Source organism: Tachyglossus aculeatus, chromosome 25 (genome assembly GCF_015852505.1).
Source record: "Tachyglossus aculeatus isolate mTacAcu1 chromosome 25, mTacAcu1.pri, whole genome shotgun sequence".
Classification (NCBI taxonomy): domain Eukaryota; kingdom Metazoa; phylum Chordata; class Mammalia; order Monotremata; family Tachyglossidae; genus Tachyglossus; species Tachyglossus aculeatus.
In genome coordinates, this window is record NC_052090.1 from 5,868,547 (window position 1) to 5,895,039 (window position 26,493).

Genomic DNA, 26,493 nt, shown 5'->3' on the forward strand with positions numbered 1-26,493 from the left:
GCCGCCGTGTCGCCCTGGGCCCGGATCGGACCGGTTGGGACCGGAAGTGGCCCCATGGCGGAGCCCCACAGCTGCCAGAAACAGGTGAAGGGCGGCCTGCACTCCAGCCACACCATCATCAATCAATCGTATTTATTGAGCGCTTACTATGTGCAGAGCACTGTACTAAGCGCTTGGGAAGTACAAATTGGCAACATATAGAGACAGTCCCTACCCAACAGTGGGGAAATAGAAATAGAAGCCATCCATCCAGAACACCATCCATCATTTATCCCTTCGCACTTACTGAGCGCTTCCTGTGGGAATACAGTATTAAGTACTGTATTCAAGGCCCTACTGAGAGCTCACCTCCTCCAGGAGGCCTTCCCACACTGAGCCCCTTCCTTCCTCTCCCCCTCGTCCCCCTCTCCATCCCCCCATCTTACCTCCTTCCCTTCCCCACAGCACCTGGATATATGTTTGTACAGATTTATTACTCTATTTATTCATCTTGTACATATCTATTCTATTTATTTTATTTTGTTAGTATGTTTGGTTCTGCTCCCTGTCTCCCCCTTTTAGACTGTGAGCCCGCTGTTGGGTAGGGACCGTCTCTCTATGTTGCCAACTTGGACTTCCCAAGCGCTTAGTACAGCGCTCTGCACACAGTAAGCGCTCAATAAATACGATTGATGTGATGTGATATTAAGCGCTTGGGACAGTACAATGGGGCAACAGATAGAGACAATTCATTCAATCGTATTTATTGAGCGCTTACTGTGTGCAGAGCACTGGACTAAGCGCTTGGGAAGTCCAAGTTGGCAACATCTAGAGACGGTCCCCACCCAACAGCGGGCTCACAGTCTAGAAGGGGGAGACAGACGACAAAGCATGTGGACAGGTGTCAAGTCATCAGAATTAATAGAAGTAAAGCTGGATTCATTCATTCAGTCGTATTTATTGAGCGCTTCCTGTGGGCAGAGCACTGGACTAAGCGCTTGGGAAGTCCAAGTTGGCAACATCTAGAGACGGTCCCCACCCAACAACGGGCTCACAGTCTAGGTGGGGGAGACAGACAGCTTGGCTTAGTGGAAAGAGCCCAGGCTTTGGAGTCAGAGGTCGTGGGTTCAAGTCCCGACTCCGCCACTTGTCAGCTGGGTGACTTTGGGCAAGTCACTTCACTTCTCTGGGCCTCAGTTACCTCATCTGTAAAATGGGGATCGACTGTGAGCCCCACGTGGGACAACCTGATCACCTTGTAGCCTCCCCAGCACTTAGAACAGTGCTTTGCATATAGTAAGCGCTTAATAAATGCCATTATTATTATTATTATTATTATATGGAAAGAGCCAGGGCTTTGGAGTCAAAGGTCATGGGTTCAAATCCCGACTCCGCCACTTGTCAGCTGTGTGACTTTGGGCAAGTCACTTCACTTCTCTGTGCCTCAGTTACCTCATCTGGAAAATGGGGATTGACTGTGAGCCCCACGTGGGACAACCTGATCACCTTGTAGCCTCCCCAGCACTTAGAACAGTGCTTTGCATATAGTAAGCACTTAATAAATGCCATTATTATTATTATTATCATTATTATTATTATTATTCTTATGTGGAAAGAGCCAGGGCTTTGGAGTCAGAGGTCATGGGTTCAAATCCTGGCTCCGCCTCTTGTCAGCTGGGTGACTTTGGGCAAGTCACTTCACTTCTCTGAGTCTCAGTTCCCTCATCTTTAAAATGGGGATGAAGACGGTGAGCCCCCCGTGGGACAACCTGATCACCTTGTTAACCTCCCCAGCGCATAGAACAGTGCTTTGCACATAGTAAGCGCTCAATAAATGCCATCATTATTATTATTATTCTCTGTGCCTCACTTACCTCATCTGTAAAATAGGGATAGACAGTGAGCCCCATGTTGGACAACCTGATTACCTTCTATCTACCCCAGCGCTTAGAACGGTGCTTGGCACAGAATAAGCGCTTAACAAATACCATCATTATCATTCATTCATTCAATCGTATTTATTTAGCGCTTACTATGTGCAGAGCACTGTACTAAGCGCTTGGGAAGTACTAGTCGGCAACAGATAGAGACGGTCCCTACCCAACAACAGACTCACAGTCTAGAAGGGGGAGACAGCAAAAGAAAACATGTGGACAGGTGTCAAAATCATCAGAACAAATAGAATTATAGCTATTTGTTTTGATATAGATATAGCTATATCATCATCAAATACGATTGACTGACTGACCCAATTCTGACCATTAAAAAAAAAAAATCTATCCTTGTTTTAGATTGACGAAATAGAAGCCCTCTCCTCTATCTATGGCGACGAATGGTGTGTTATTGATGAAGCTGCAAGAATATTTTGCATTCGAATTAGCGATCACTTAGATCATCCTAAATGGACACTCTGCCTACAGGTAATCTTTATTTTTTCTTCATTGGATTGTATACTAGCCTGTTTGGAATCCTTGTAAAGGGTTCCCCTTTTATGAAAAAGGCTTTTCCTGGTGTGATCATTCTTTTGAACGTCCTTTTTCCTGTAATAGCCCTAGTGAAATTATGATTTTCCTTCTTTAATTGGAGCAATTGTGGTATATATTAAGAGCTTATAATGTGCCAAGCGCTGGGGTGGATACAAGATAATCATTCCCACATGGACCTCACTGTCTAAGACAGAGGGAGAACAGGTATCGAATCGCCATTTTACAGCTGAGAAAACTGAGGCCCTCTCCATCCCCCCTGCCTTACCTCCTTCCCCTCCCCACAGCACCTGTATATATGTATATATGTTTGTACGGATTTATTACCCTATTTATTTATTTTCCTTGTACATATTTATTCTACTTATTTTATTTTGTCAATAAGTTTTGTTTTGAACAAAACAGTCGACTGTGAGCCCACTGTTGGGTAGGGACCGTCTCTATACGTTGCCAACTTGGACTTCCCAATTGCTTAGTACAGTGCTCTGCGCACAGTAAGCGCTCAATAAATACGATGGATTGATTGATTGTTTTGTTCTCTGTCTCCCCCTTTTAGACTGTGAGCCCACTGTTGGGTAGGGACCGTCTCTATATGTTGCCCACTTGGACTTCCCAAGCGCTCAGTACAGTGCTCTGCACACAGTAAGCGCTCAATAAATACGATTGAATGAACGAATGAATGAAATTAAGCGACTTGGCCGGTGGCCACGCTCTGTCAGTCTCAAAATAACCTGTCAAGTCCTTCCGACCTCAGCCCTCAAGGCAGTGTCGTTTCCTACCGACCCGCCTATGGTAATCAATCAATCGGTGGTATTTATTGAACGCTTATTATGTGCAGTACAGTGTATTAAGCTCTTGGAAAAATACAGTACAATAGAGTTGGCAGACGGGATAGCCACGAGGAGTGAAGAGCTTGTGAATATCAGTCAATTCATCAGTGGTATTTATCGAGTGCTTACCATAGGCGAACCCGTTGTTTCGTCGGGACTGTCTGTATATGTTGCCGAATTGTACTTTCCAAGCGCTTAGTACAGTGCTCTGCACACAGGAAGCGCTCAGTAAATACAATTGAATGAATATTATGATGTTGGTAGACACATTCCCTGCTCACAAGGAGCGTAGAATCTAGAGGAATTGCTTTGGTTAAAAAAAAAAAAAAAACCAAAGGAATGAGAAATAAATTACACAGTATTGTGGTGACCGCTGAAATGGACCGCCCTTGAACCGCTGTGATTTTTTTTTTTGAATTTTGATGCTATTTTAAGAGCTGAATCCCGAACCCCATGAGAGTGGAAATATTTTGAACGGGACTTGATCGCTTCCAACTGTACTCAGCCCCCCCCATCCCCCCCCAAAAAAGCAAGGAAGTTGTGATGCAACTTATAATAATAATAATGGCATTTATTAAGCGCTTACTATGTGCAAATCACTGTTCTAAGCGCTGGGGCGGTTACAAGGTGATCAGGTTGTCCCACGGGGGGCTCACAGTCTTAATCCCCATTTTACAGATGAGGGAATTGAGGCCCAGAGAAGTTAAGTGACTTGCCCAAAGTCACCCAGCTGACAAGTGGCGGAGCTGGGACTTGAACCCATGACCTCTGACTCCAAAGCCCCGGCTCTTTCCATTGAGCCACGCTGCTTCCCCACTTATGCCCTCATAACTGCGACCGTCTGGATGAAATGAAAACTGGACGGGTAAAGATTTTCCCACCCCTTTCATTCATTCTGTCGTATTTATTGAGCGCTTACTGTGTGCAGAGCACTGTAATAAGCGCTTGGGAAGCACAAGTTGGCAACATATAGAGACGGTCCCTACCCAACAGTGGGCTCACAGTCTAGAAGACCCCTCCTCGGGCTTTCCAGCCGTGCTGGCCATTCGGAGACAGCACCGTTTATAAAGTAATTAGCGACAGATTTTTAATTCTCCACCTTTTTTGCATTCTGGCAACGGTTCTGTTATGGCGAGCCACGTGGAGACTCTTAATAATAATGATGATGGAATTTGTTAAGCGCTTATTATGTACCGAGCACTGTCGTAAACACTGGGGCAGGTACGCGGGAATCAGGTTGTCCCACGTGGGGCTCACAGTCTTAATCCCTGTTTTACAGAGGAGGTATTTGAGGCCCAGAGAAGTTAAGTCACTTGCCCAGAGTCACACAGCCGATGTGGCGGAGCCGGGATTCGCACCCATGGCCTCTGACTCCCAAGCCCGGGCTCTTTCCGCTAAGCCACGCTGCTTCTCCGACTCTGGGAATGAGGAATTAGGATTTGACTCTTGTCCCACCTCCAGCCTCCTGGAGCGACGGAATTACGGCAGAAGCCGGCGGAGTGCGAAACGTGAGCCACGGGAATATCATTCCATTTTTATAATAATCATCGTGGCATTTGTTCAGCGCTTACTATCATCATCGTCATCAGTCGTATTTATTGAGCGCTTACTATGTGCAAAGCACTGTACTAAGCACTTGGGAAGTACAAATTGGCAACATATAGAGACAGTCCCTACCCAACAGTGGGCTCACAGTCTAAAAGGGGAAGACAGAGAACAAAACCAAACATGCTAACAAAATAAAATAAATAGAATAGATATGTACAAGTAAGATAAATAAATAGAGTAATAAATATGTACAAACATATATACATACTAGGTGCCGAGCACTGTACTAAGCGCTGGGGTAGATTCAAGCAAATCGGGTTGGACGCCGTTCCTGTCCGACATGGGGCTCACAGTCTTAGAACGGTGCTTTGCTCATAGTAAGCACTTAGCAAATGCCATTATTATTATTATTACTCCCCGTTTCCCAACTGAGGTAGCCGAGGCCCAGAGAAGTGAAGTGACTTTCCCAAGGTCACACAGCAAACAAGCGGCAGAGCTGCGATTAGAACCCAGGTCCTTCCGACTCTCAGGCCTGTGCTGTATTCATTAGACCGCACTGCTTTTCGTGTAATAATAATAATAATGATGGCATTTATTAAGCGCTTACTATGTGCAAACCACTGTTCTAAGCGCTGGGGAATTTACAAGGCTCACAGTCTTAATCCCCATTTTACAGAGGAGGTAACTGAGGCCCAGGGAAGTGAAGTGACTTGCCCAAAGTCACTTTGGCAGAGCCGGGATTTGAACCCATGACCTCTGACTTCAAAGCCCGGGCTCTTTCAGGCCTGTGCTGTATTCATTAGACCACACTGCTTTTCGTGTCATAATAATAATAATAATGATGGCATTTATTAAGCGCTTACTATGTGCAAAGCACCGTTCTGAGCGCTGGGGAATTTACGAGGCTCACAGTCTTAATCCCCATTTTACAGAGGAGGTAACTGAGGGCCAGGGAAGTGATGTGACTTGCCCAAAGTCACTTTGGCAGAGCCGGGATTTGAACCCATGACCTCTGACTTCAAAGCCCGGGCTCTTTCCACTGAGCCACGCTGCTTCCCCACTTCCACTGTATTTGTGAATTGTGTATGGGGACGGAGGCAAACTGCTCCTCTTTCACGTTCCTGAAATCAGTTCATCTTTGCCTGTGGTGTTACAGGCCTTTGTGCATAATGGGTGTGATAGAAAATGAGAATATTATAACCCAGAAGGACTCGTGAAAATTGTTCATCCGCGTAGAACGGTGAAACCAATCCCTATATTGAGCACTTTTTGCACCCAAAACACCTGTAAACTCCTCCTCCACACTGCTGGCTCCTTGTGGGCAGGGAGCGCGTCTTTCGACTCTGGAAGATTGTGCTCTCCCAAGGGATGCGGATCCGAAGCGCCTAGGCGACGCGGAGGGAGAGGGGAGAGGGGAAATGGGGGCTTAAATAGGGAAGGCCTCTTGGAGGAAATGGGATTTTAATGAGACTCCAAAGAGCGGTGTTCTGTAATACATGAAGGGGGTGGGGGATCATGATGATGATGATGATGATGATGATTATGGTATTTGTTAAGCGCTTACTATGTGCCAAACACTGTTCTAAGCGCTGGGGTGGATACAGGGTAATCAGGTTGTCCCACGTGGGGCTAATACTTTTAATCCCCATGCTACAGATGAGGTAACTGAGGCACAGAAGTTAAGTGACTTGCCTAAGTTCGCACAGCAGACAAGTGGCAGAGCCAGGATTAGAACCCATGTCCTCGGACTCCCAAGCCCGGGCCTTTCCGCTAAGCCACGCTGCTTCCCTTTTTTTCTTAAGAAAAAAATATGCTTCCTCATCATCAATTGTATTTATTGAGCACTTACTGTGTGCAGAGCACTGTACTAAGCGCTTGGGAAGTACAAATTGGCAACATCTAGAGACCGTCCCTACCCAACAGTGGGCTCACAGTCTAAAAGGGGGAGACAGAGAACAAAACCGAACATACTAACAAAATAAAATAAATAGAATAGATATGTACTAGGAAAATACATAAATAAATAGAGTAATCAATATGCACAAACGTATATACATATATACAGGTAAGTGGGGAAGGGAAGGAGGTAAGATGCGGGGGATGGAGAGGGGGACGAGGGGGGGATCCAAGCCAGGGGGAGGATGTGGGATAGGGTTCAGAGAAATCGATGAGATCAGGGGACCGTGAGTGAGTTGGCGTTTCGAGGAGGGAAATGCGTGGGCGCAGGAGATGGGTGAAAGAAGACAGGAGGGGCCGACCCGGGCTTTAAAACCGACGATGACGGGTTTCTGTTCGTTGCGGAGGCGGATGGGCAACCCCCGGAGGATATCGAGGACTGGCGAGACGTGGACTGAACCGTTTTGTGGGAAAGTGATGGGAGAGAGTCCAGATGCGATCACGTCGCTTCCCTGTGCCTTAGTTACCTCGTCTTTCAGAACTGTGAGTCCCACGCGGCCTTCTCCAACTAGGCTTTCATTTCCCTGCTCCCACTCATCATCATCATCGATCGTATTTATTGAGCGCTTACTATGTGCAGAGCACTGTACTAAGCTCTTGGGAAGTACAAATTGGCACTCCACTCTGCGTGCCCCCTGGGCCTGGATTTGCACCCTTTATTCACGCTTCCTTCAACTCCACAGCACTTCTGGACATATCAATAATTTATTTATTTATATCAATGTCTGTCCCCCCCCGCCCCGCCTGGACTGTAAACTCATTGAGAAGGGTGGAGAATGTGTCTACCACATTCTCGTACGTATTGTGTCTTGCACATGTTTACTGTTCTTCAACAGTACAGCTTGTTCTTCAAGCGCTTAGTACAGTGCTCTGGACATAGTAAGCGCTCAATAAATACGATTGATGATGTTCTATTTATTTTGTCAGTGATGCCCATCTGGCTTTACTTCTATTTATTCTGATGACTTGACACCGGACCACGTGTTTTGCTTTGTTGTCCATCTCCCCCTTCTAGACTGTGAGCCCTTCGTTGGGTGGGGACCGTCTCTATATGTTGCCAACTTGTACTTCCCAAGCGCTTAGTACAGTGCTCTGCACACAGTAAGCGCTCAATAAATACCATTAAATGAATGACTGCGATAGTCAAGACTGGAAATCCCTTGTGAGCAGGGAACATGCCTACCGACTCCATTTTCTTGTACTCCCCCGAGTGCTTAGTACAGTGTTCCAAACATAGCCGAGCGTTCAATAAATGCAATTGTTTGATTAAAAAATACGCTGGGTTGATTGATCACTGCATGAGCAAGAGGCCGGGCTTGGAAGTCAGAGGTCATGAGTTCTAATCCTGACTCTCCCACATGTCTGCTGTGTGACCTTGGGTAAGTCACTTAACTTCTCTGAGCCTCAGTTACCTCATCTGTAAAATGAGGATGAAGACTGTGAGCCCCACGGGGGACAACCTGATTACCTTGTATCTACCCCAGCGCTTAGAACCGTGCTTTGCACATAGTAAGCGCTTAACAAATACCAACATTATTATTATTATTGTTATTATTATCAGTGTAGTGTCCGGTCTGATCAGCTTGTTCAGTCAGCCCTCCCGCAATGCTCATCGTAAGCGCTTAACTAATACCATTAAAAAAAGCACAGTAAAGTATTGCTTGACTTTTGCCGAGAAGCCGCGGGCCCTTGTGGACTGAACACGGGCTTGGGCGTCAGAGGTTATGGGTTCTAATCCCGGCTCTGCCACTTGTCAGCTGTGTGACTTTGGGCAAGTCACTTCACTTCTCTGGGCCTCAGTTGCCTCGTCTGTAAAATAGGGATTAAGACCGTGAGCCCCACGTGGGATTACCTTATACCTACTCCAGGAATCAGAATAGTGCTGGGCACCTAGTAAGCGCTTAACAAATATCATCGTTATTGTTGTTATTACATAGATACATAAGGGTGATGGGGAGGGGCAGCTGAGGAAAAGGGGGCTTAGTCTGGGAAGGCCGCCTGGAGGAGGTGAGCTTTCAGTAGGGCTTTGAAGGGGGGAAGTGAGCTAGTTTGGTGGATCAATCATATTTATTGAGCGCTTACTGTGTGCAGAGCACTGTACTGAGCGCTTGGGAAGTACAAGTTGGCAGCAGGTAGAGACAGTCCCTACCCAACAGCGGGTGGATGTGAGGAGGGAGGGCATTTCAGGCCTGAGGTATGATGTGGGCCGGGGGTCAATCAATCAATCAATCAATCGTATTTATTGAGCGCTTACTTTGTGCAGAGCACTGTACTAAGCGCTTGGGAAGTACAAGTCGGCAACATATAGAGACAGTCCCTACCCAACAGTGGGCTCACAGTCTAAAAACGGTGGCGGCGGCAGGCAAGATGGAGACCCAGTGAGAAGCTTTGTTCGTGGATCGTCCCCGATCTACTTCCTCTAGACTGTTGAAGGCAGGGAATGTGTCAGTTTATTCTTACATTATACACTCCCTAAGCGCTTAGCACAGTGCTCTGCACACCGTAAGCGCTCAATAAACACGATTGAATGAATGAATCTCAGGCGCTTGGTAAACGTTAGCAACTGTGACCGTTAACTGGGTCAGTAATAATAATAATAATGATGGCATTTATTAAGTGCTTACTATGTGCAAAGCACTGTTCTAAGCACTGGGGAGGTTACAAGGTGATCAGGTTGTCCCATGGGGGGCTCACAGTTTTCGCCCCCATTTTTCAGATGAGGTGACTGAGGCACAGAGAAGTGGCTTGCCCAACGTCACGCAGCTGACATTGTGTGGAGCCGGGATTCGAACCCGTGACCTCTGACTCCAAAGCCCGGGCTCTTTCCACTGAGCCACGCTGCTTGTCCGGGTCAAGACAACAGGTCGGCTTATTTCACGGAGGCTGGGAAGATGCGGACAGAAGAGCAGCTCCCTGCATCATCAGGCGGGGAAGAAATAGATCCGTGACTCGCCTTTTAAATCTGTTTTTCTGTGTGTTTGGGTCCTGATCCGAACTGGCGTGAACGGGGTTTTCCATGATCTTGCAGGTGATTTTGCCGCCTGAATACCCAGGCACAGCACCGCCTCTGTATCAACTGAAGTAAGCGATGTTTCTCTCTATTCGTGTCTGATAAAATGATCGTTTGTATTGTCTTTCCAAGTTGGCTTCCAAGCCTCGTAAATTTTGTAGAGTTTGTATGTGTATATATATATATATGTGTGTGTGTGTGTGTGTGTGTATAAATATATATATATATGTATGTATGTGTGTATATAAATATATATGTATGTATTTATATAAACACATTATTTATTTATTTTATTTATCGTTTATATAAACAATTTATTTATATTAATTGAGAACTTTAAGGAGTTCAGAGTCGGTTGCTTATTGTGAAATTGAAGTTATAGGTTGTAGTTGCAGTCAGTTAAAAAAAAAAAGGAAGGAAATGACTCTCTTTTACTCTGGTTATTTGTTCATTCTGGACTCCAAGGGGAATTTTTTTTTTTGGGGTGGGGGGAGGTCTGCATTATTCATTTGAGGGAATCAATTGGATAATTCTCAACTGGCCACTGCACTTGGTCTTTCCAGACCCAGCTTCTGTTCGGGGAAGATTCCTCAGTCCGCTCATGGAGTGAAGCGCAAGTTTAAATCGGAGGAGTAAAATTCATTCCTTCATTCATTCAATCGTATTTATTGAGCGCTTACTGTGTGCAGAGCACTGTACGAAGCGCTTGGGAAGTACAAGTTGGCAACATCTAGAGACGGTCAATCAATCAATCAATCAATCGTATTTATTGAGCGCTTAATGTGTGCAGAGCACTGTACGAAGCGCTTGGGAAGTACAAGTTGGCAACACATAGAGACAGTCCCTACCCAACAGCAGGCTCACAGTCAGAGAACGAAACAAAGCATATTAACAAAATAAAATAAATAGAATAAATATGTACAAATAAAATAAATAAATAAATAGAGTAATAAATATGTACAAACATATATACGTATTTACAGGCACTGTGGGGAGGGGATGGTTTGGGATGGTTCCTTCATTTCTCCGAGCTGTTCAGAAAACGAAACAATGACCTTTTTCGTGGCGCAAGTTTCAATTTGGACCTAAAGAAATCTGTTTTAAAAGAAGCCAATTCAGTTTTTACGAATAATAATAATAATAGTATTTGTTAAGCGCTTACTGTGTGCCAAGCCCTGTTCTAAGCGCTGGGTGGATACAAGGTAACCAGGTTGTCCCACGTGGTTAATCCCCATTTTACAGATGAGGGAACTGAGGCACAGAGAAGTGAAGTGACTTGCCCAAAGCCCCAAAGCCGACACAGTGACAGAGCCGGGATTAGAACCCACGACCTCCGACTCCCAAGCCCGTGCTCTTTCCACTAAGCCACGCCGCTACGAACATCGCTACAGCACGTTTTGTGTGTCTTCGAACATTTTAAAGTGATTCTCTTTGTCCGTGTTTCCAAAACGAGCTTTTCGGGGAGCCTCAAAAATATTCTGTTTTATTCCAGTGCTCCTTGGCTTAAGGGACAAGATCGTGTGGAGTTAGCAAATAGCCTTGAGGAAATCTACGTGTAAGTGGAAGATGATTCTCTCCTAGAATTCCGTATTTCTGTTTATTCCGGAGCATTCTGCTGTTACCGGTTCTAAAAATTTTGTAAAGCTGTTAACTACATAGATTGAGTTTTTACAGCAATCTTGCGAAGTAGGATGACTCTCTATAACCTAACCTCTTAATTGTTCATTTAAAAAAATTTAGTAATTGAATGCAAAGCTGCAAAAGCCTACAAATGTCTGAGCAAAAATGCAGCCGCTTCAGGCTATCTCTCTACTTGCCGGTTTTCCGTTGATGGAGTAGAAATCGGGGGGAAGTCAAACGGATATAATTCCTTGCCAAATCGAGAAATAACCACTCTCACTCCTCAAATATCGGACAATCAGATTCAAATTATGTTGTTTGTAGAGTACCGATGTAAAGGTTCATGTGAAATTTGGGCGAATTTCTAGAAAAGAAGTATTTCGTACCTTGTTTTATTCCCCCCAACTGCAGTTGCAGTGTTAGTGTAACAGATTCAGGGAGTGTGCCATTTAAGTACTCCTAAATGCTTCTGTTTTGTATTTTGAAAGTAAGCACTTCTTACAATAAAAGGATTCTATAAAAAATAAAATAATTTTGAATTTTTCTACTCCGGCCTCATTTTATCATGATGCCCTCCTTTATCAGTGAATGGCATTTATTGAGCGCTTACCGTAGGTTGACCGCTTTGCTAAGAGCTTAGGGGAGAGTACAGTACCACCGAGGTGGTTATAATAATAATAATAATGACGAATTACTGTGTGCAGTGCACTGTACTAAGTGCTTGAATAATGATGATTGTGTCATTTAAGTGCTTACTATGTGCTAGGCACTGTACTAAGCACTGGGGTGGATACAAGCAAATCAGGTTGGACGCAGCTCTACATGGAGCTAACAGATGAGGTAACTGAGGCGCAGAGAAGTGAAGTGACTTGCCCAAAGTCACACAGCAGGCAAGTGGCAGAACTGGGATTAGAACCCAGGTCCTTCTGATTTCCAGGCTGTCCATTGGGCCACGCTGCTTCTCTGGTAGAACATGGTGGACACGGTCCCTGCCCACAGTGAGCTTACAGTCTAGCCTGTGTTGCCAACTTGTACTTCCCAAGCGCTTAGTACAGTGCTCTGCACACAGTAAGCACTCAATAAATACGATTGATTGATTGATTGATAGAAAGGGAGACAGACATTCATTCATTCATTTATCCATTCAGTCGTCTTTATGGAGCGCTACTGTGTGCAGAGCACTGTACTAAGCGCTTGGGAAGTACAATTCGGCAACAGATAGAGACAATCCCATTGATAGGAGGGCGTGGCATTGAAGAAGGCGACAGGGAAAGCATAATAAAAGTGAAAGACATTAACTCTACCCTCAAGGAGCCTCCATTCTAATGGGGGAGACAGGTAGACACATTAATTGCCTACACTGGGGGTAGGGAGAAAACTACAGATAAATCAGCATCTCTAATGATCCTCAGGAGAGATAATAATGATAGTAAGTGTGGTATTTACAGGGAAACAGCGTGGCTCAGTGGAAAGAGCACGGACTTTGGAGTCAGAGGTCCTGGGTTCAAATCCCGGCTCCGCCACTTGTCAGCTGTGTGACTTTGGGCAAGTCACTTCTCTGGGCCTCAGTTACCTCATCTGTAAAATGGGGATGAAGACTGTAAGCCCCCCTGGGACCACTTGATCACCTTGTAACCTCCCCAGCGCTTAGAACAGTGCCTTGCACATAGTAAGCGCTTAATAAATGCCATTATTATCATTATTTGTGTGTGCCAGGCACTGTACTAAACGCTGGGGTGGAAACAGCAAATCGGGTTGGACACAGTCCCTGTCCCACGTGAACGGTCTCCACCCCCATTTTCCAGACGAGGTAACTGAGGTCCAGAGCAGTGAAGTGTCTTGCCCAAGGTCCATCCGACAGCCGAGCGGGAGAGCCGGGATTAGAACCCGTGACCTTCTGGTGCCCAGGCTCTAACCCGTGCGCCATGCTGCTTCTCCATATCTGAGCGTACTCAGGAAGCTCAGGGTACTGCTGACCCAAAGTAAAGGTTAAATGGAAAATTTATGTCTAATTTCTGACCCCTTGGGTTGAATTTTGGCTTGGTTTTGAGGGACGGGGGCGGTCCTCCTCCCTACCCTTCTCTGTCTGCTTGGCTTCAGGTAGGATATTAGGTTCTGACGATTTTGACACCTGTCTACATGTTTTGTTTCGTTGCCTGCCTCCCCCTTCTAGACTGGGAGCCCTTTATTGGGTAGGGACCGTCTCTATATGTTGCCGACTTGTACTTCCCGAGCGCCTAGTACAGTGCTCGGCACACGGTAAGCGCTCAGTAAATACGATTGAATAAAGGAATGCATAAGAACGTCCGCAGTGTCCACCTGGTCAAACCAGTAGCTCCTCAAAGACCATCGTTCTTTTGCTCCCTTTATTCATTCCCCCTTGCAGCCCCCCAGCACTTATGTACATAAATATCATTTATTGATTGATTTATATGAATGTCTGTCCCCCTCTCGAGACTGTAAGCCCGCGGGGGGCAAGGAGTATGTCTGTGTATTGTTTTAGTGTCCTCCCCCAAGATCTTAGTACAGCGCTTTGCGCACAGTAAAGGGCTCAGAATATGCAGTTGAATGAATAAGGAAGGTTGCTTGAAAGTACATCCCTCCTCTTAGTTATATGTTGCCGACTTGTACTTCCCAAGCGCCTAGTACAGTGCTCGGCACACGGTAAGCGCTCAGTAAATACGATTGAATAAAGGAATGCATAAGAACGTCCGCAGTGTCCACCTGGTCAAACCAGTAGCTCCTCAAAGACCATCATTCTTTTGCTCCCTTTATTCATCCCCCTTGCAGCCCCCCAGCACTTATGTACATAAATATCATTTATTGATTGATTTATATGAATGTCTGTCCCCCTCTCGAGACTGTAAGCCCGCGGTGGGCAAGGAGTATGTCTGTGTATTGTTTTAGTGTCCTCCCCCAAGATCTTAGTACAGCGCTTTGCGCACAGTAAAGTGCTCAGAATATGCAGTTGAATGAATAAGGAAGGTTGCTTGAAAGTACATCCCTCCTCTTAGTTATATGTTGCCGACTTGTACTTCCCAAGCGCCTAGTACAGTGCTCTGCACACGGTAAGCACTCAGTAAATACGATTGAATAAAGGAATGAATAAGAACGTACGCAGTGTCCACCTGGTCAAACCAGTAGCTCATCAAAGACCATCATTCTTTTGCTCCCTTTATTCATCCCCCTTGCAGCCCCCCAGCACTTATGTACATAAATATCATTTATTGATTGATTTATATGAATGTCTGTCCCCCTCTCGAGACTGTAAGCCCGCGGGGGGCAAGGAGTATGTCTGTGTATTGTTTTAGTGTCCTCCCCCAAGATCTTAGTACAGCGCTTTGTGCACAGTAAAGGGCTCAAAATATGCAGTTGAATGAATAAGGAAGGTCGCTTGAAAGTACATCCCTCCTCTTAGTTATATGTTGCCGACTTGTACTTCCCAAGCGCTTAGTACAGTGCTCTGCACACAGTAAGCGCTCAATAAATATGATTGAATGAATTAGGACGTACGCAGTGTCCACCTGGTCAAACCAGTAGCTCATCAAAAACCATCATTCTTTTGCTCCCTTTATTCATCCCCCTTGCAGCCCCCCGGCACTTATGTACATAAATATCATTTATTGATTGATTTATATGAATGTCTGTCCCCCTCTCGAGACTGTAAGCCCGCGGTGGGCAAGGAGTATGTCTGTGTATTGTTTTAGTGTCCTCCCCCAAGATCTTAGTACAGCGCTTTGCGCACAGTAAAGTGCTCAGAATATGCAGTTGAATGAATAAGGAAGGTTGCTTGAAAGTACATCCCTCCTCTTAGTTATATTTATAATCATCAATCGTATTTATTGAGCGCTTACTGTGTGCAGAGCACTGTACTAAGCGCTTGGGAAGTACAAGTTGTAATAAAAATCATAGCATTTAAGTGCTTACCGTGTGCCAGGCTAAGTGCTGTACTAATAATGATGGCATTTATTAAGCGCTTACTATGTGCAAAGCACCGTTCTAAGCGCTGGGGAGGTTACAAGGTGATCAGATTGTCCCACTGGGGGGGTTCACAGTCTTAATCCCCATTTTACAGATGAGGGAATTGAGGCCCAGAGAAATGAAGTGACTTGCCCAAAGTCACCCCGCTGACAATTGGCAGAGCTGGGATAGGGAAGCAGCGTGGCTCAGTGGAAAGAGCCCGGGCTTTGGAGTCAGAGGTCATGGGTTCAAATCCCGGCTCTGCCACGTATCTGCTGTGTGACCTTGGGCAAGTCACTTCACTCCTCTGAGCCTCAGTTCCCTCATCTGTAAAATGGGGATTAAGACTGTGAGCCCCACATGGGACAACCTGATCACTTTGCATCCTCCCCAGCGCTTAGAACAGTGCTTTGCACATAGTAAGTGCTTAACAAATGCCAACATTATTATTATTATTATTATTATTATTATTTGAACCCATGACCTCTGACTCCAAAGCCCGGGCTCTTTCCACTGAGCCACGCTGTAATATCTAACATCCTCCTTGTGCCCTTCAGAACCCTTTTTGGGCTTTTCCGTAGATCCAGGAATATTTAAACCCTTCTCAAGCTTCCAACCTTTCCCTCTAATATCCCATTTTGGCTCTCTCGGCCTTGATGTGAAACCCAACGGTCCTTGAATCTATTGATATTTTCAGCCCGAGACGTTGGGATTTGGGGAAGGACAATTCCAGTTCACCCTGCCCACATCCTCAATGATTTTGTGGGATTTAGTCATGGCCCCCTCACCCTCCATTATTTTAGGTTGAAGAACACCAATCTTTTCAGTCTGTCCTTCTGCGGAAGCTTGTCCGTTGCTTTCGATCATCATGACTGCCCTATTAATGATCCTTTTTATTGTTTCCTCGACCTAGAAATGTACCTCTAATTAGCAGTAACTCTCAGAATTAGTGTTGTGATTTATTTCTCTTTTGACCCCAGGATATTTTTCCTCCAGTCTTGTGGGGATTTTTATCACTTCCCTAAGTACAACTTAACAAAGGCCTGGATCTCGCTCTCGTTTGTGTTATTTGGTAGATAATTTTCTTTATGGTGGCTTTTGGGTGCTTTAAAAATACCTGAATGCATACGTCCTTCCAGGGATTTTTCTCCAATTTTGATGGAGATCTTTCTGTAATTTTCAGGGGACATAATAATAATAATAATGTTGGTATTTGTTAAGCGCTTACTATGTGCAAAGCACTGTTCTAAGCGCTGGGATAGATACAAGGTAATCAGGTTGTCCCACGAGGGGCTCACAGTCTTCATCCCCATTTAACAGCTGAGGGAACTGAGGCCCAGAGAAGTGAAGTGACTTGCCCAAAGTCACACAGCTGACAATTGGCAGAGCCGGGATTCGAACCCACGACCTCTGACTCCAAAGCCCGTGCTCTTTCCACTGAGCCACGCTGCTTCATCCTTTCTCCCCACCAAATTATAATTACTGTATATCGACTTCAGAGAACTACCAAATTTTGCAAGTGACAGGTTTGAAAATGCAAAGAATTTTCCAATTTTAGAACGTGGTCAGTAATTGAATGGAAGGTAGCGCTGCTTATTATTTTCTTGTGGATTTTGAACCTACTGCAGGGAGAATCTTGGCGAAAGCATTCTTTATCTATGGGTGGAGAAGATACGAGAGGTTCTGATGGAAAAATCGCTATCGTCTGATTCAGGTAGGATGGACAACGTCATTCCAGAACTCATTTTGTAAATTACAGCGAAAAATCAATTTAAGTTCATCTGTCACTCTGAAGTTTTAGTTTGGTCCCGTGTGTGCTGTTAATAATAATAATAATAATAATAATGATGATGGCATTTATTAAGCACCTACCATGTGCAAAGCACGGTTCTAAGCGCTGGGGAGGTTACGAGGTGATCAGGTTGTCCCACTGGGGGCTCATCATCATCATCAATCGTATTTATTGAGCGCTTACTATGTGCAGAGCACTGAACTAAGCGCTTGGGAAGTCCAAGTTGGCAACATATAGAGACAGTCCCTACCCAACAGTGGGCTCACAGTCTAAAAGGGGGAGACAGAGAACAAAACCAAACATACTAACAAAATAAAATAAATAGAATAGATATGTACAAATAAAATAAATAAATAGAGTAACAAATATGTACAAACATATATACATATATACAGGTGCTGGGGGGAAGGGAAGGAGGTAAGATGGGGGGATGGAGAGGGGGACGAGGGGGAGAGGAAGGAAGGGGCTCAGTCTGGGAAGGCCTCCTGGAGGAGGTGAGCTCTCAGCAGGGCCTTGAAGGGAGGAAGAGAGCTAGCTTGGCTTACAGTCTTCATCCCCATTTTACAGATGAGGGAACTGAGGCACAGAGAAGTTAAGTGACTTGCACCAAGTCACACAGCTGACAATTGGAGGAGCCGAGATTTGAACCCATGACAACCGTCTCTAACGCAGACCCCACATTTCCCTTTTCTCACGCCAACCTTCTCAATGTACCTAGTTCCTTCCCAAGCCCTTGCCCGCGTCCTGCCTCCGGCCTGGAACTCGCTCCCCCTTCATATCCAAGATGATCACTCCCTCACCTTCAAAGCCTTGTAAAAAGCACGTCCAAGAGGCCTTCTCCCATTTAAGCCTTTATTTCCCTTCCCTTCCCTTCTGAGCCACTTGGATTTGCATCCTTTATTCACCCCACCCCCAGCCCCGCGTCACTTAACGTACATACGACTAATTCAATTATTTATATTAACGAGAAGCAGCCTGGCTTAGTAGAGCACAGGCTTGGGGGTCAGAAGGACCTGGGTACTGGGTAAGTCTGTCATTTCTAGGACCTCTCTTGATCTAGTTTTCTTTTTTTTCTAATGTGACTATTAAATCTGCTGATCAAATAGTTACTGGCCAAACATTTGTGCATCTTCTACTTCAGGTCCAGACGTCAAGAAGAAAAGTGAGGAGGAAGATGTTGATTTTGAAGCTGATTTTATTTTGGAGCGTCAGCCGGAAGATGCAGCGAAAACGCTGGACTTTGTTATTCCGGAAAGTCAAGCGGGTATATTGTAATTGAACATTGGAGGGTAGACTTATTGCCTATTTGCCTTTTACTGTATTCACAACTCAGCGTACGACTCAGTAGTATATTCCTTAGAAGTGAGGAAACGGTGAAAAGCAGCATGGCCTGGTAGAGAGAGCACGGGCCTGGGCGTCAGAAGGACCTGGTTTCTAATCCTGTCTCCACCACCTGTCTGATCTGTGACCCTGGGCAAGTCACTCCACTTCTCTGTGCCTCGGTTTCTTTATCTGTAAAATGGGGATTAAGACTGGGAGCCCCATACGGCACAGGGACCATGTCCAACGTGATTAGCGTATATCTACCCCTCCTCTTAGTACAGTGCCAGGCACATAGTAAGCGCTTAACAAATACCATTTAAAAAAATGGTTCCCGGGCCAGGGTGGTGCTTTTTGGGTGGAGAGCAAGGGGTGGATCCTAGAACTTTTATAGCGGGGAAAAAAAAAGAAACACTTGCCGTGTTATCATGCCCCAGTTTTTCGTGATCTTGAGTAATTTGCTATCTCCACCAGCCTTGGAATGAGAGGGTTTGGTGAGAAGAGACTAAGGGAGTCGTGTTTTGGGTTTGTAGACATGGAAGAGATGCCGCCGATTGACCACGGCGTCCCCATCACGGACCGAAGGAGCACTTTCCAGGCCCACTTAGCTCCCGTAGTGACCCCCAAACAGGTAAGGCTGAAGGGAACAGAGAAGACGCGCTCATTCTCTGGTTTTCGGCTTTGTTTTTCTTCCCAAAGCCTTGGGGTTGAGATTAGATAACCAGATTAGACACAGTCCCCCATCCCACACGGGGTTCAATGTCTAAGAGTGGGGGAGAGCTGGTTTTTCATCCCCATTTTACAGATGAGGAAACTGAGGGCCTGAGAAACGAAGTGACAACACAACAGGCAAACGATGGAGCGGGACGTGAACCCAGGTTTCCTGTCTCCCCGGGCCCATGCTCTTTCCACTAGACCGTGCTGCCTTCCAAATATATTGTTTACAGAAGCAACGTGGCGTCGTGGATAGAGCACGAGCCTGGGGGCCCGAAGGTCATGGGTTCTAATCCCGGCCCCGTGGCTTTGGGCAAGGCACTTCACTTCTCTGGGCCTCAGTTACCTTATCTGTAAAATAGGGATTAAGACTGTGAGCCCCACGTGGGTCCAACCTGATTAGCTTCTACTTACCCCAGCCACCAATGCACGTAAATCCAGGAAAATGAAGCGTAAAACAGTAAGGTAAGTCGTGACGGGAATGCTGAGTTTACCCCAGTTGTCTCCTCTGCAGTGGGAGGAGAATTCATTCATTCATTCATTTGTATTTATTGAGCACCTATCGTGTGCAGAGCACTGTACTAAGCCCTTGGGTGAGTACAAAATAACAAGAAACGGACCCATTCCCTGCCCACCACCAGCTTAGTCTAGAGGGCTGGAATAGGCTGCCGGTGGTGGAGGGGGTGGAAAGGATGCTTGCTTGTCCCCTCTAGACTGGAAGCTCATTGTGGGCAGGGAACGGGTCCACCAGCTCCATTAAATTGCATTCTCCCAAGCACTTAGTACACTGCTCTAGACTGTGAGCCCACTGTAGGGTAGGGACTGTCTCTATATGTTGCCAACTTGTACTTCCCAAGCGCTTAGTACAGTGCTCTGCACACAGTAAGCACTCAATAAACACGATTAATTGATTGCTCTGCCTGCAGTGAGCGCTCAGAAAATCCCACGGATGGATCGATCGTCCCTCTGCAGGGTGTGCTGTGTTTCCTCTGATTCAAAAAAAAAAAAGAAAAAAATTCTGCAGAATTTTAACTCATACCTGCAAATTCAAGACCCTAACTCATAATGCCTTAGGAATGATTGTTTTCTTTAACGTACTTCCCTTTTCTTTCCCCTGCATGTGTATTAGGTTTTTTTTTGTTTTCAACATTCCCATTCCCTGCCTCTCGAGTAATATTTGGTGTATGTTTCTTTTCCTCTTAGAAGAAATCTATATAAAACCAAACTCCGCGGCTCACTTTAAATGTCTTTTATCTCAAATTTTAATCTCAAACCTCCATTCTGTGCAAAGGGTGCTTTTAGATGACTCGGTAACTGCCCCTAAATGCTGCCTGCTTCTGAACATGTTATGCTAGGATAATTTTCCAAATGGAAGTTCTTATATTTTACTTGTACATATTTACTATTCTATTTATTTTGTTAATGATGTACATTTAGCTTTAATTCTGTTGATTCTGATGACTTGACACCTGCCTACATGTTTTCTTTTGTCGTCTGTCTCCCCCTTCTAGACTGTGAGCCCGTTGTTGTACGTATTTATTACTCTATTTATTTTACTTGTTCATATTTATTCTATTTATTTTATTCTGTTAATATGCTTTGTTTTGTTCTCTGTCTCCCCCTTCTAGACTGTGAGCCCGTTGTTGGGTAGGGACCGTCTCTATATGTTGCCAACTTGCACTTCCCAAGCGCTTAGTACAGTGCTCTGCACGCAGTAAACGCTCAATAAATGCGATTGAATGAGTGAACATTAAAAAAGGGCAAATTTCAGACCTTTTCACAGGGAAGCGGTGTGACTAAGGGAAAAGTAGGAATGATCGCAGGGGGTCCCTGAGCACCTGTGGGAATTGTCCCTCCTTGAAACCAGCAGATTTTTTTAAAATCATGCTAAATATCTCAAGATTTATGGCATCTGTCATTTCCCAAGCCAACGGGACTCCTGACCGTCCCCACCTACCAGGGGAAAAATGCATTTCTGTTCTTTTCAAGGTGAAGATGGTCCTTGCCAAATTATACGAAAACAAGAAAATAGCCAGCGCGACCCACAACATATACGCGTACAGGTGAGTCAGGGACCAGGTAACCGACCAAATCGGGGAGCTCGAGGCAGAGCAGGTTTTATTTTCCAATCAGCCGGCCCAAATAGCAGCGACTCAGGATCAATCAATCGATCGATGGTTTTTACTGTGGTGAGAAGCAGCGTGGCTCAGTGGACAGAGCCCGGGCTTTGGAGTCAGAGGTCATGGGTTCGAATCCCGGCCCCGCCACATGTCTGCTGTGTGACCTTGGACAAGTCACTTAACTTCTTGGAGTCTGTTACCTCATCTGTAAAATGGGGATGATGACTGTGAGCCCCACGCGGGACAACCTGATCACCTTGTATCCCCCCAGCGCTTAGAACAGTGCTTTGCATATAATAAGCGCTTAACAAATGCCATTATTATTATTATTATTATTGAGCGCTTACTGCGTGCAGAGCACTCTTCTAAGCACTTGGGAGAGTGTGCAGAGCACTGTACTAAGCGATTGGGAAGTATAAGTTGGTAACATATACAGACAGTGCCTACCCAACAGTGGGCTTACAGTCTAAAAGGCTCTAGGGCTGAAGATACAGCTTTGGGGACTGTATCGTTCATTCATTCAACCGTATTTATTGAGCACTTACTGTGTGTAGAGCACTGTACTAAGTGTTTGGGAATAGGATAGTATATAGTATGTTACAGTATAGTATAGTACAGTTTAGAGAAGCAGTGTGGTTCAGTGGCAAGAGCCCGGGCTTTGTAGTCAGACGTCAGGGGTTCGAATTCCGCTCCACCGCTTGTCAGCTGTGTGACCTTGGTCAAGTCACTTCACTGGGCCTCAGTTCCATTTGTAAAATGGGGATGAAGACTGTGAGCCCCTCGGGGGGCAACCTGATCACCTTGTAACCCCCCAGCGCCTAGAACAGTGCTTTGCACATAGTAAGCGCTTAATGAATGCCATCATTATAATTAGCAGACAGTACAGTGCTAAGCGCTTAGTACAGAGCTCTGCCCACAGTAAGCGCTCAACAAATACGACTGAATGAATGAATGAGCAGACAGGCTCCTCGTCCTTAATGAGCTTATGTCGTAGGGTCCAGTCTTTGGATCCTAAGGTCTAAGAGAAATGGGCAGAGATGGCGATAGATGAGGCTGAGTTTTATTTTTAAAAATGGGAAAATGCAACCCAGGAAACTCTGGAAAAATAATAATTGCCTGTCGGATTTGACGGGGGAGGGCGTTCCAGGTTAGAGGCGGGATCGGGGCGAAGACTGGGGGTTAGTGAAGCCGAGGTGGTCGGCGTGGTGGCCCCCGACATCGCGGCGAGGATGCATCCCTTCCGGCAGCCGGAAAGGGAACCGGCAGCACATTGTTGTTTGCTGCTGGGTAGTTTACTGGGATGGTCAGCCCGGGAGCGTTTTCCTCCGGTCCCTCAGGTCGGATTAAATTATGACGGTCGTTCACCATGGTGACGTTCCCGTAATCCGTCAGAGCGACGAATCCCTCGCCTCCTCTGGAAGCATAGCGGCCTAGCAGATGGAGCCCGGACCAGGGAATCGGAGGACCTGGGTCCCCATCCCGGCCCTGCCACTTGACTGCCGCATGTCCCGGGGGCAAGTTCTTTCCCTTCTCAGTTTCCTCAGCCGTAAAATGGGATTCATTCCTTCATTCGATCGTCTTTATTGAGCGCTGACTGCGTGCAGAGCACTGGACTGAGCGCTTGGGAAGTCCAAGTCGGCAACATCTAGAGACGGTCCCTACCCAGCAGCGGGCTCACAGTCTAGAAGGGGGAGACAGAGAACGAAACAAAACACATTAACAAAATAAAATAAATAGATTAAATATGTACAAATAAAATAGAGTAATAAATACGTACAAACATATATACATATGAACAGGTGCTGTGGGGAGGGGAAGGAGGTAAGGCGGGGGGGATGAGGAGGGGGAGAGGAAGGAGGGGGCTCAGTCTGGGAAGGCCTCCTATCTCTGCGGAAAGAGCCTGGGCTTGGGAGTCAGAGGTCATGGGTTCTAATCCCGGCTCTGCCGCTTGTCAGCTGTGTGACTCTGGGCAAGTCACTTCACTTCTCTGTGCCTCGGTTACCTCATCTGTAAAATGGGGATTAAGACTGTGAGCCCCACGTGGGACAACCTGATCACCTTGTATCCTCCCCAGCGCTTAGAACAGTGCTTTGCACATAGTAAATTCTTAACAAATGCCATCATTATTATTATTATTATCATTATTGTTCTCTTTCCTTTTAGACGTTTAGACCCATGCGGGACAGAGACTGTGTCCAACCTGATTAACTTGATTCTAGGCCAGCAGATGGAACAGTTCTTGACACATAGTAAGCACTAAACAAATGCCTCAAAAAAAAAAAAATTGGGACCTGAAATTCTGGCTCATTGCAGCCATTTGTGGGATTTGTTAAGCACCTACTATGCCGGGCACTGTACTAAGCACTGGGGTAGATGCAAGCTGATCAGGCTGGACGCAGTCCCTGTCCCACCTGGAGTTCACAGTCTCAGCCCCCATTTTCCAGATGAGATAACTGAGGTGCAGAGAAGCGACTTGCCCACGGTCACGTAGCTGACGGGTGGCGGAGCCGGGATTAGAATCCGCGTCCTTTTTTTGGTAGCCCAAGAGAGGGCCTGATAACCAGGGACTTGTGGAGTCTTCTGGGAGACCGTGAGCCCGTTGTCGGGTAGGGACCGTCTCTATATGTTGCCGACTTGTAGTTCCCAAGCGCTTAGTACAGTGCTCTGCACACAGCGCTCAATAAATACGATTGAATGAATGAATAAATGAGAGGACACCATTCATTCATTCATTCAATTGAATTTATTGAGCGCTTACTGTACTAAGCACTCGGGGGAGTACAATATAACAATTGTGTAGCCACAGCGAGCTTATAGTCTAGAGGGGGGAAATGCATTAAAGATGTACATAAGGGCCGTGGGGCTGGAAGGGAGGATGAATAAAGGGATCAAGTCAGGGCGACGCAGAAGGGAGGAGGAGAAGAGGAAAGGAGGGCTTCTCTGGATAATTCACCAGATTTGGATTATTCACGCGGTTTAAATGGTGGCCTTTTTTGTTGTTGTTGGTTTGGTGTGGTTTTTCCCATTTCTGCCTCACGTTGTTGTGTGCGCTTCCAGAATATACTGTGAAGACAAACAGACGTTCCTGCAGGATTGCGAAGACGACGGAGAAACAGCAGCAGGTGGCCGTCTCCTCCACCTCCTGCAGGTAAAATCCACAGAGACCGCGGGGCCTGTCCTCCGGAGACGGCGCCACTCTCCCGCTCATCTCTCTGCCCCCATTAATTCCCCTCAATCAATCAATCAATCAATCAATCGTATTTATTGAGCGCTTACTGTGTGCAGAGCACTGGACTAAGCACCTGGGAAGTCCAAGCTGGCAACATACAGAGACAGTCCCTACCCAACAGTGGGCTCACAGTCTAGAAGGGGGAGACAGAGAACAAAACCAAACATACTAACAAAATAAAATAAATAGAATAGATAGGTACAAGTTAAATAAATAAATAAATAAATAAATAGAGTAATAAATATGTACAAACATATATACATATATACAGGTCCTGTGGGGAAGGGAATGCTAGCGAGGCTCTGGCCTGTAATTCCCTTCCCGTACGTATGTGACAGACCACCCATCTCCTTTGTAAAAATCACATCTCTTCCAAGAAGCCGTCCCCAAGTAAATCCTCTTTTCCCCTATTCCTGCCTTTTTTGCCTACATACTTGGGTCAGAAGTCTTTGGGCACTTGGCATTAACCCCACTTGTACGTATCTGTAGTTTTTTATTTATAACAATGTCTGTCTCTTCTAGACTGTGAGCCCGCTGTTGGGTAGGGACTGTCTCTATATGTTGCCGACTTGGACCTCCCAAGCGCTTAGTACAGTGCTCTGCACACAGTAAGTGCTCAATAAATATGATTGAATGAATGAATGTCTCCCCTCCCATACTGTAAGCTCCCTATTTTATCATTTACTGTATTTGTTAAGCGCTTACTCCGCGCCAAGCACTGTACTAAACCCTGGGGCAGATACGAGGCAATCAGTTCCGCGACGGGGCTTACATTCTGAGGAAGTCGGAGAACAGGACTTGAATCCCCACTTCGCAGATGAGAGAACTGAGGCACAAAGAATAATAATAGTAATAATGATGGCATTTGTTAAGCGCTTACTATGTGCAAAGCACTGTCCTAAGCACTGGGGGGATACAAGGTGATCAAGTTGTCCCACGTAGGGCTCACAGTCTTAATCCCCATTTTACAGATGAGGTAACTGAGGCTCAGAGATGTTAAGTGACTTGCCCAAGGTCACACAGCAGGCATGTGGCAGAGCCGGAATTTGAACCCATGACCTCTGACTCCAAAGCCCGTGCTTTTTCCACTGAGCCACGCTGTGAAGTGACTTGCCCAAGGTCACACAGCAGGTGCGTGGCAGATCAGGGATATCGATAATAATAATAATGACGGCATTTGTTAAGCGCTTACTATGTGTGAAGCACTGTTCTAAGCGCCCATCACAAGGTGATCAGGTTGTCCCACCTGGGGCTCCCAGTCTTAATCCCCATTTTACAGAGAAGGCCCAGAGAAGTTAAGTGACGTGCCTGAAGTCACACAGCTGACAAGTGGCGGGGCCGGGATTAGAACCCAGGTCCTCTGACTCTCGTGCCCATTCTCTTTACGCCAGACAACACTGCTTCTCCTTCTCAGCGAGGACTATGAACCGTACTCCACCAAGTGCTTATTAACAATGTTCTACCCACGGAAGGTGCTCAATAAATACCACAGCCGGATCGGTCGATGGATTGAATTTCTTTTTTTTTAAATGTAGATTTTGAATGTGCGAAATGTTCTGGTGGTAGTGTCCCGCTGGTACGGAGGGATTCTGCTTGGACCAGACCGTTTTAAACACATCAACAACTGTGCCAGAAAGATCCTAGTGGAACAGAAGTACGCAAACGCCCCGGTGAGTTTTCATCGATCCAGTTCGGGGTATCGAGGCAGACGGATCTCTTCCTCCACCTTGTCTCTGAAATGCGTTCCAACCCCAAAGGAGGTTAATTTGTGTTTCTTTCAGGAGGAATCATCCAAGCAGTTGGGAAAGAATAAAAAGCTGAGAAAAGACAAGAGGAAGAGTGAACACTAAACCTACCAAAATGTAAAAATAATAAAGAATAAATAAATCCCCCCAGGGACACAGCCGCAGACTCAAAATGAAAAGTCTCTGA

At 45.9% G+C, this 26,493-nt stretch overlaps 1 protein-coding gene across 1 annotated transcript; it reads left to right on the plus strand.

Moving 5' to 3' along the window:
* On the plus strand, nucleotides 1–26,493 carry IMPACT (impact RWD domain protein). The gene is made up of 11 exons (XM_038766695.1): nucleotides 1–84; nucleotides 2,271–2,399; nucleotides 9,825–9,877; nucleotides 11,299–11,361; nucleotides 17,015–17,100; nucleotides 18,320–18,442; nucleotides 19,032–19,129; nucleotides 21,202–21,275; nucleotides 24,390–24,480; nucleotides 26,097–26,231; nucleotides 26,343–26,493. The coding sequence occupies exons 1-11, from the start codon at nucleotides 55–57 to the stop codon at nucleotides 26,409–26,411; spliced, it is 951 nt and encodes a 316-aa protein (XP_038622623.1). The 5' UTR covers nucleotides 1–54; the 3' UTR covers nucleotides 26,412–26,493.

Coding starts and splice junctions, on each gene's coding strand:
- IMPACT (XM_038766695.1), top strand. CDS start 55: ATGGCGGAGCCCCACAGCTGCCAGAAACAG. Junction 85..2,270: donor CCCACAGCTGCCAGAAACAG/GTGAAGGGCGGC, acceptor TCCTTGTTTTAG/ATTGACGAAATAGAAGCCCT. Junction 17,101..18,319: donor ATCGCTATCGTCTGATTCAG/GTAGGATGGACA, acceptor CTTCTACTTCAG/GTCCAGACGTCAAGAAGAAA.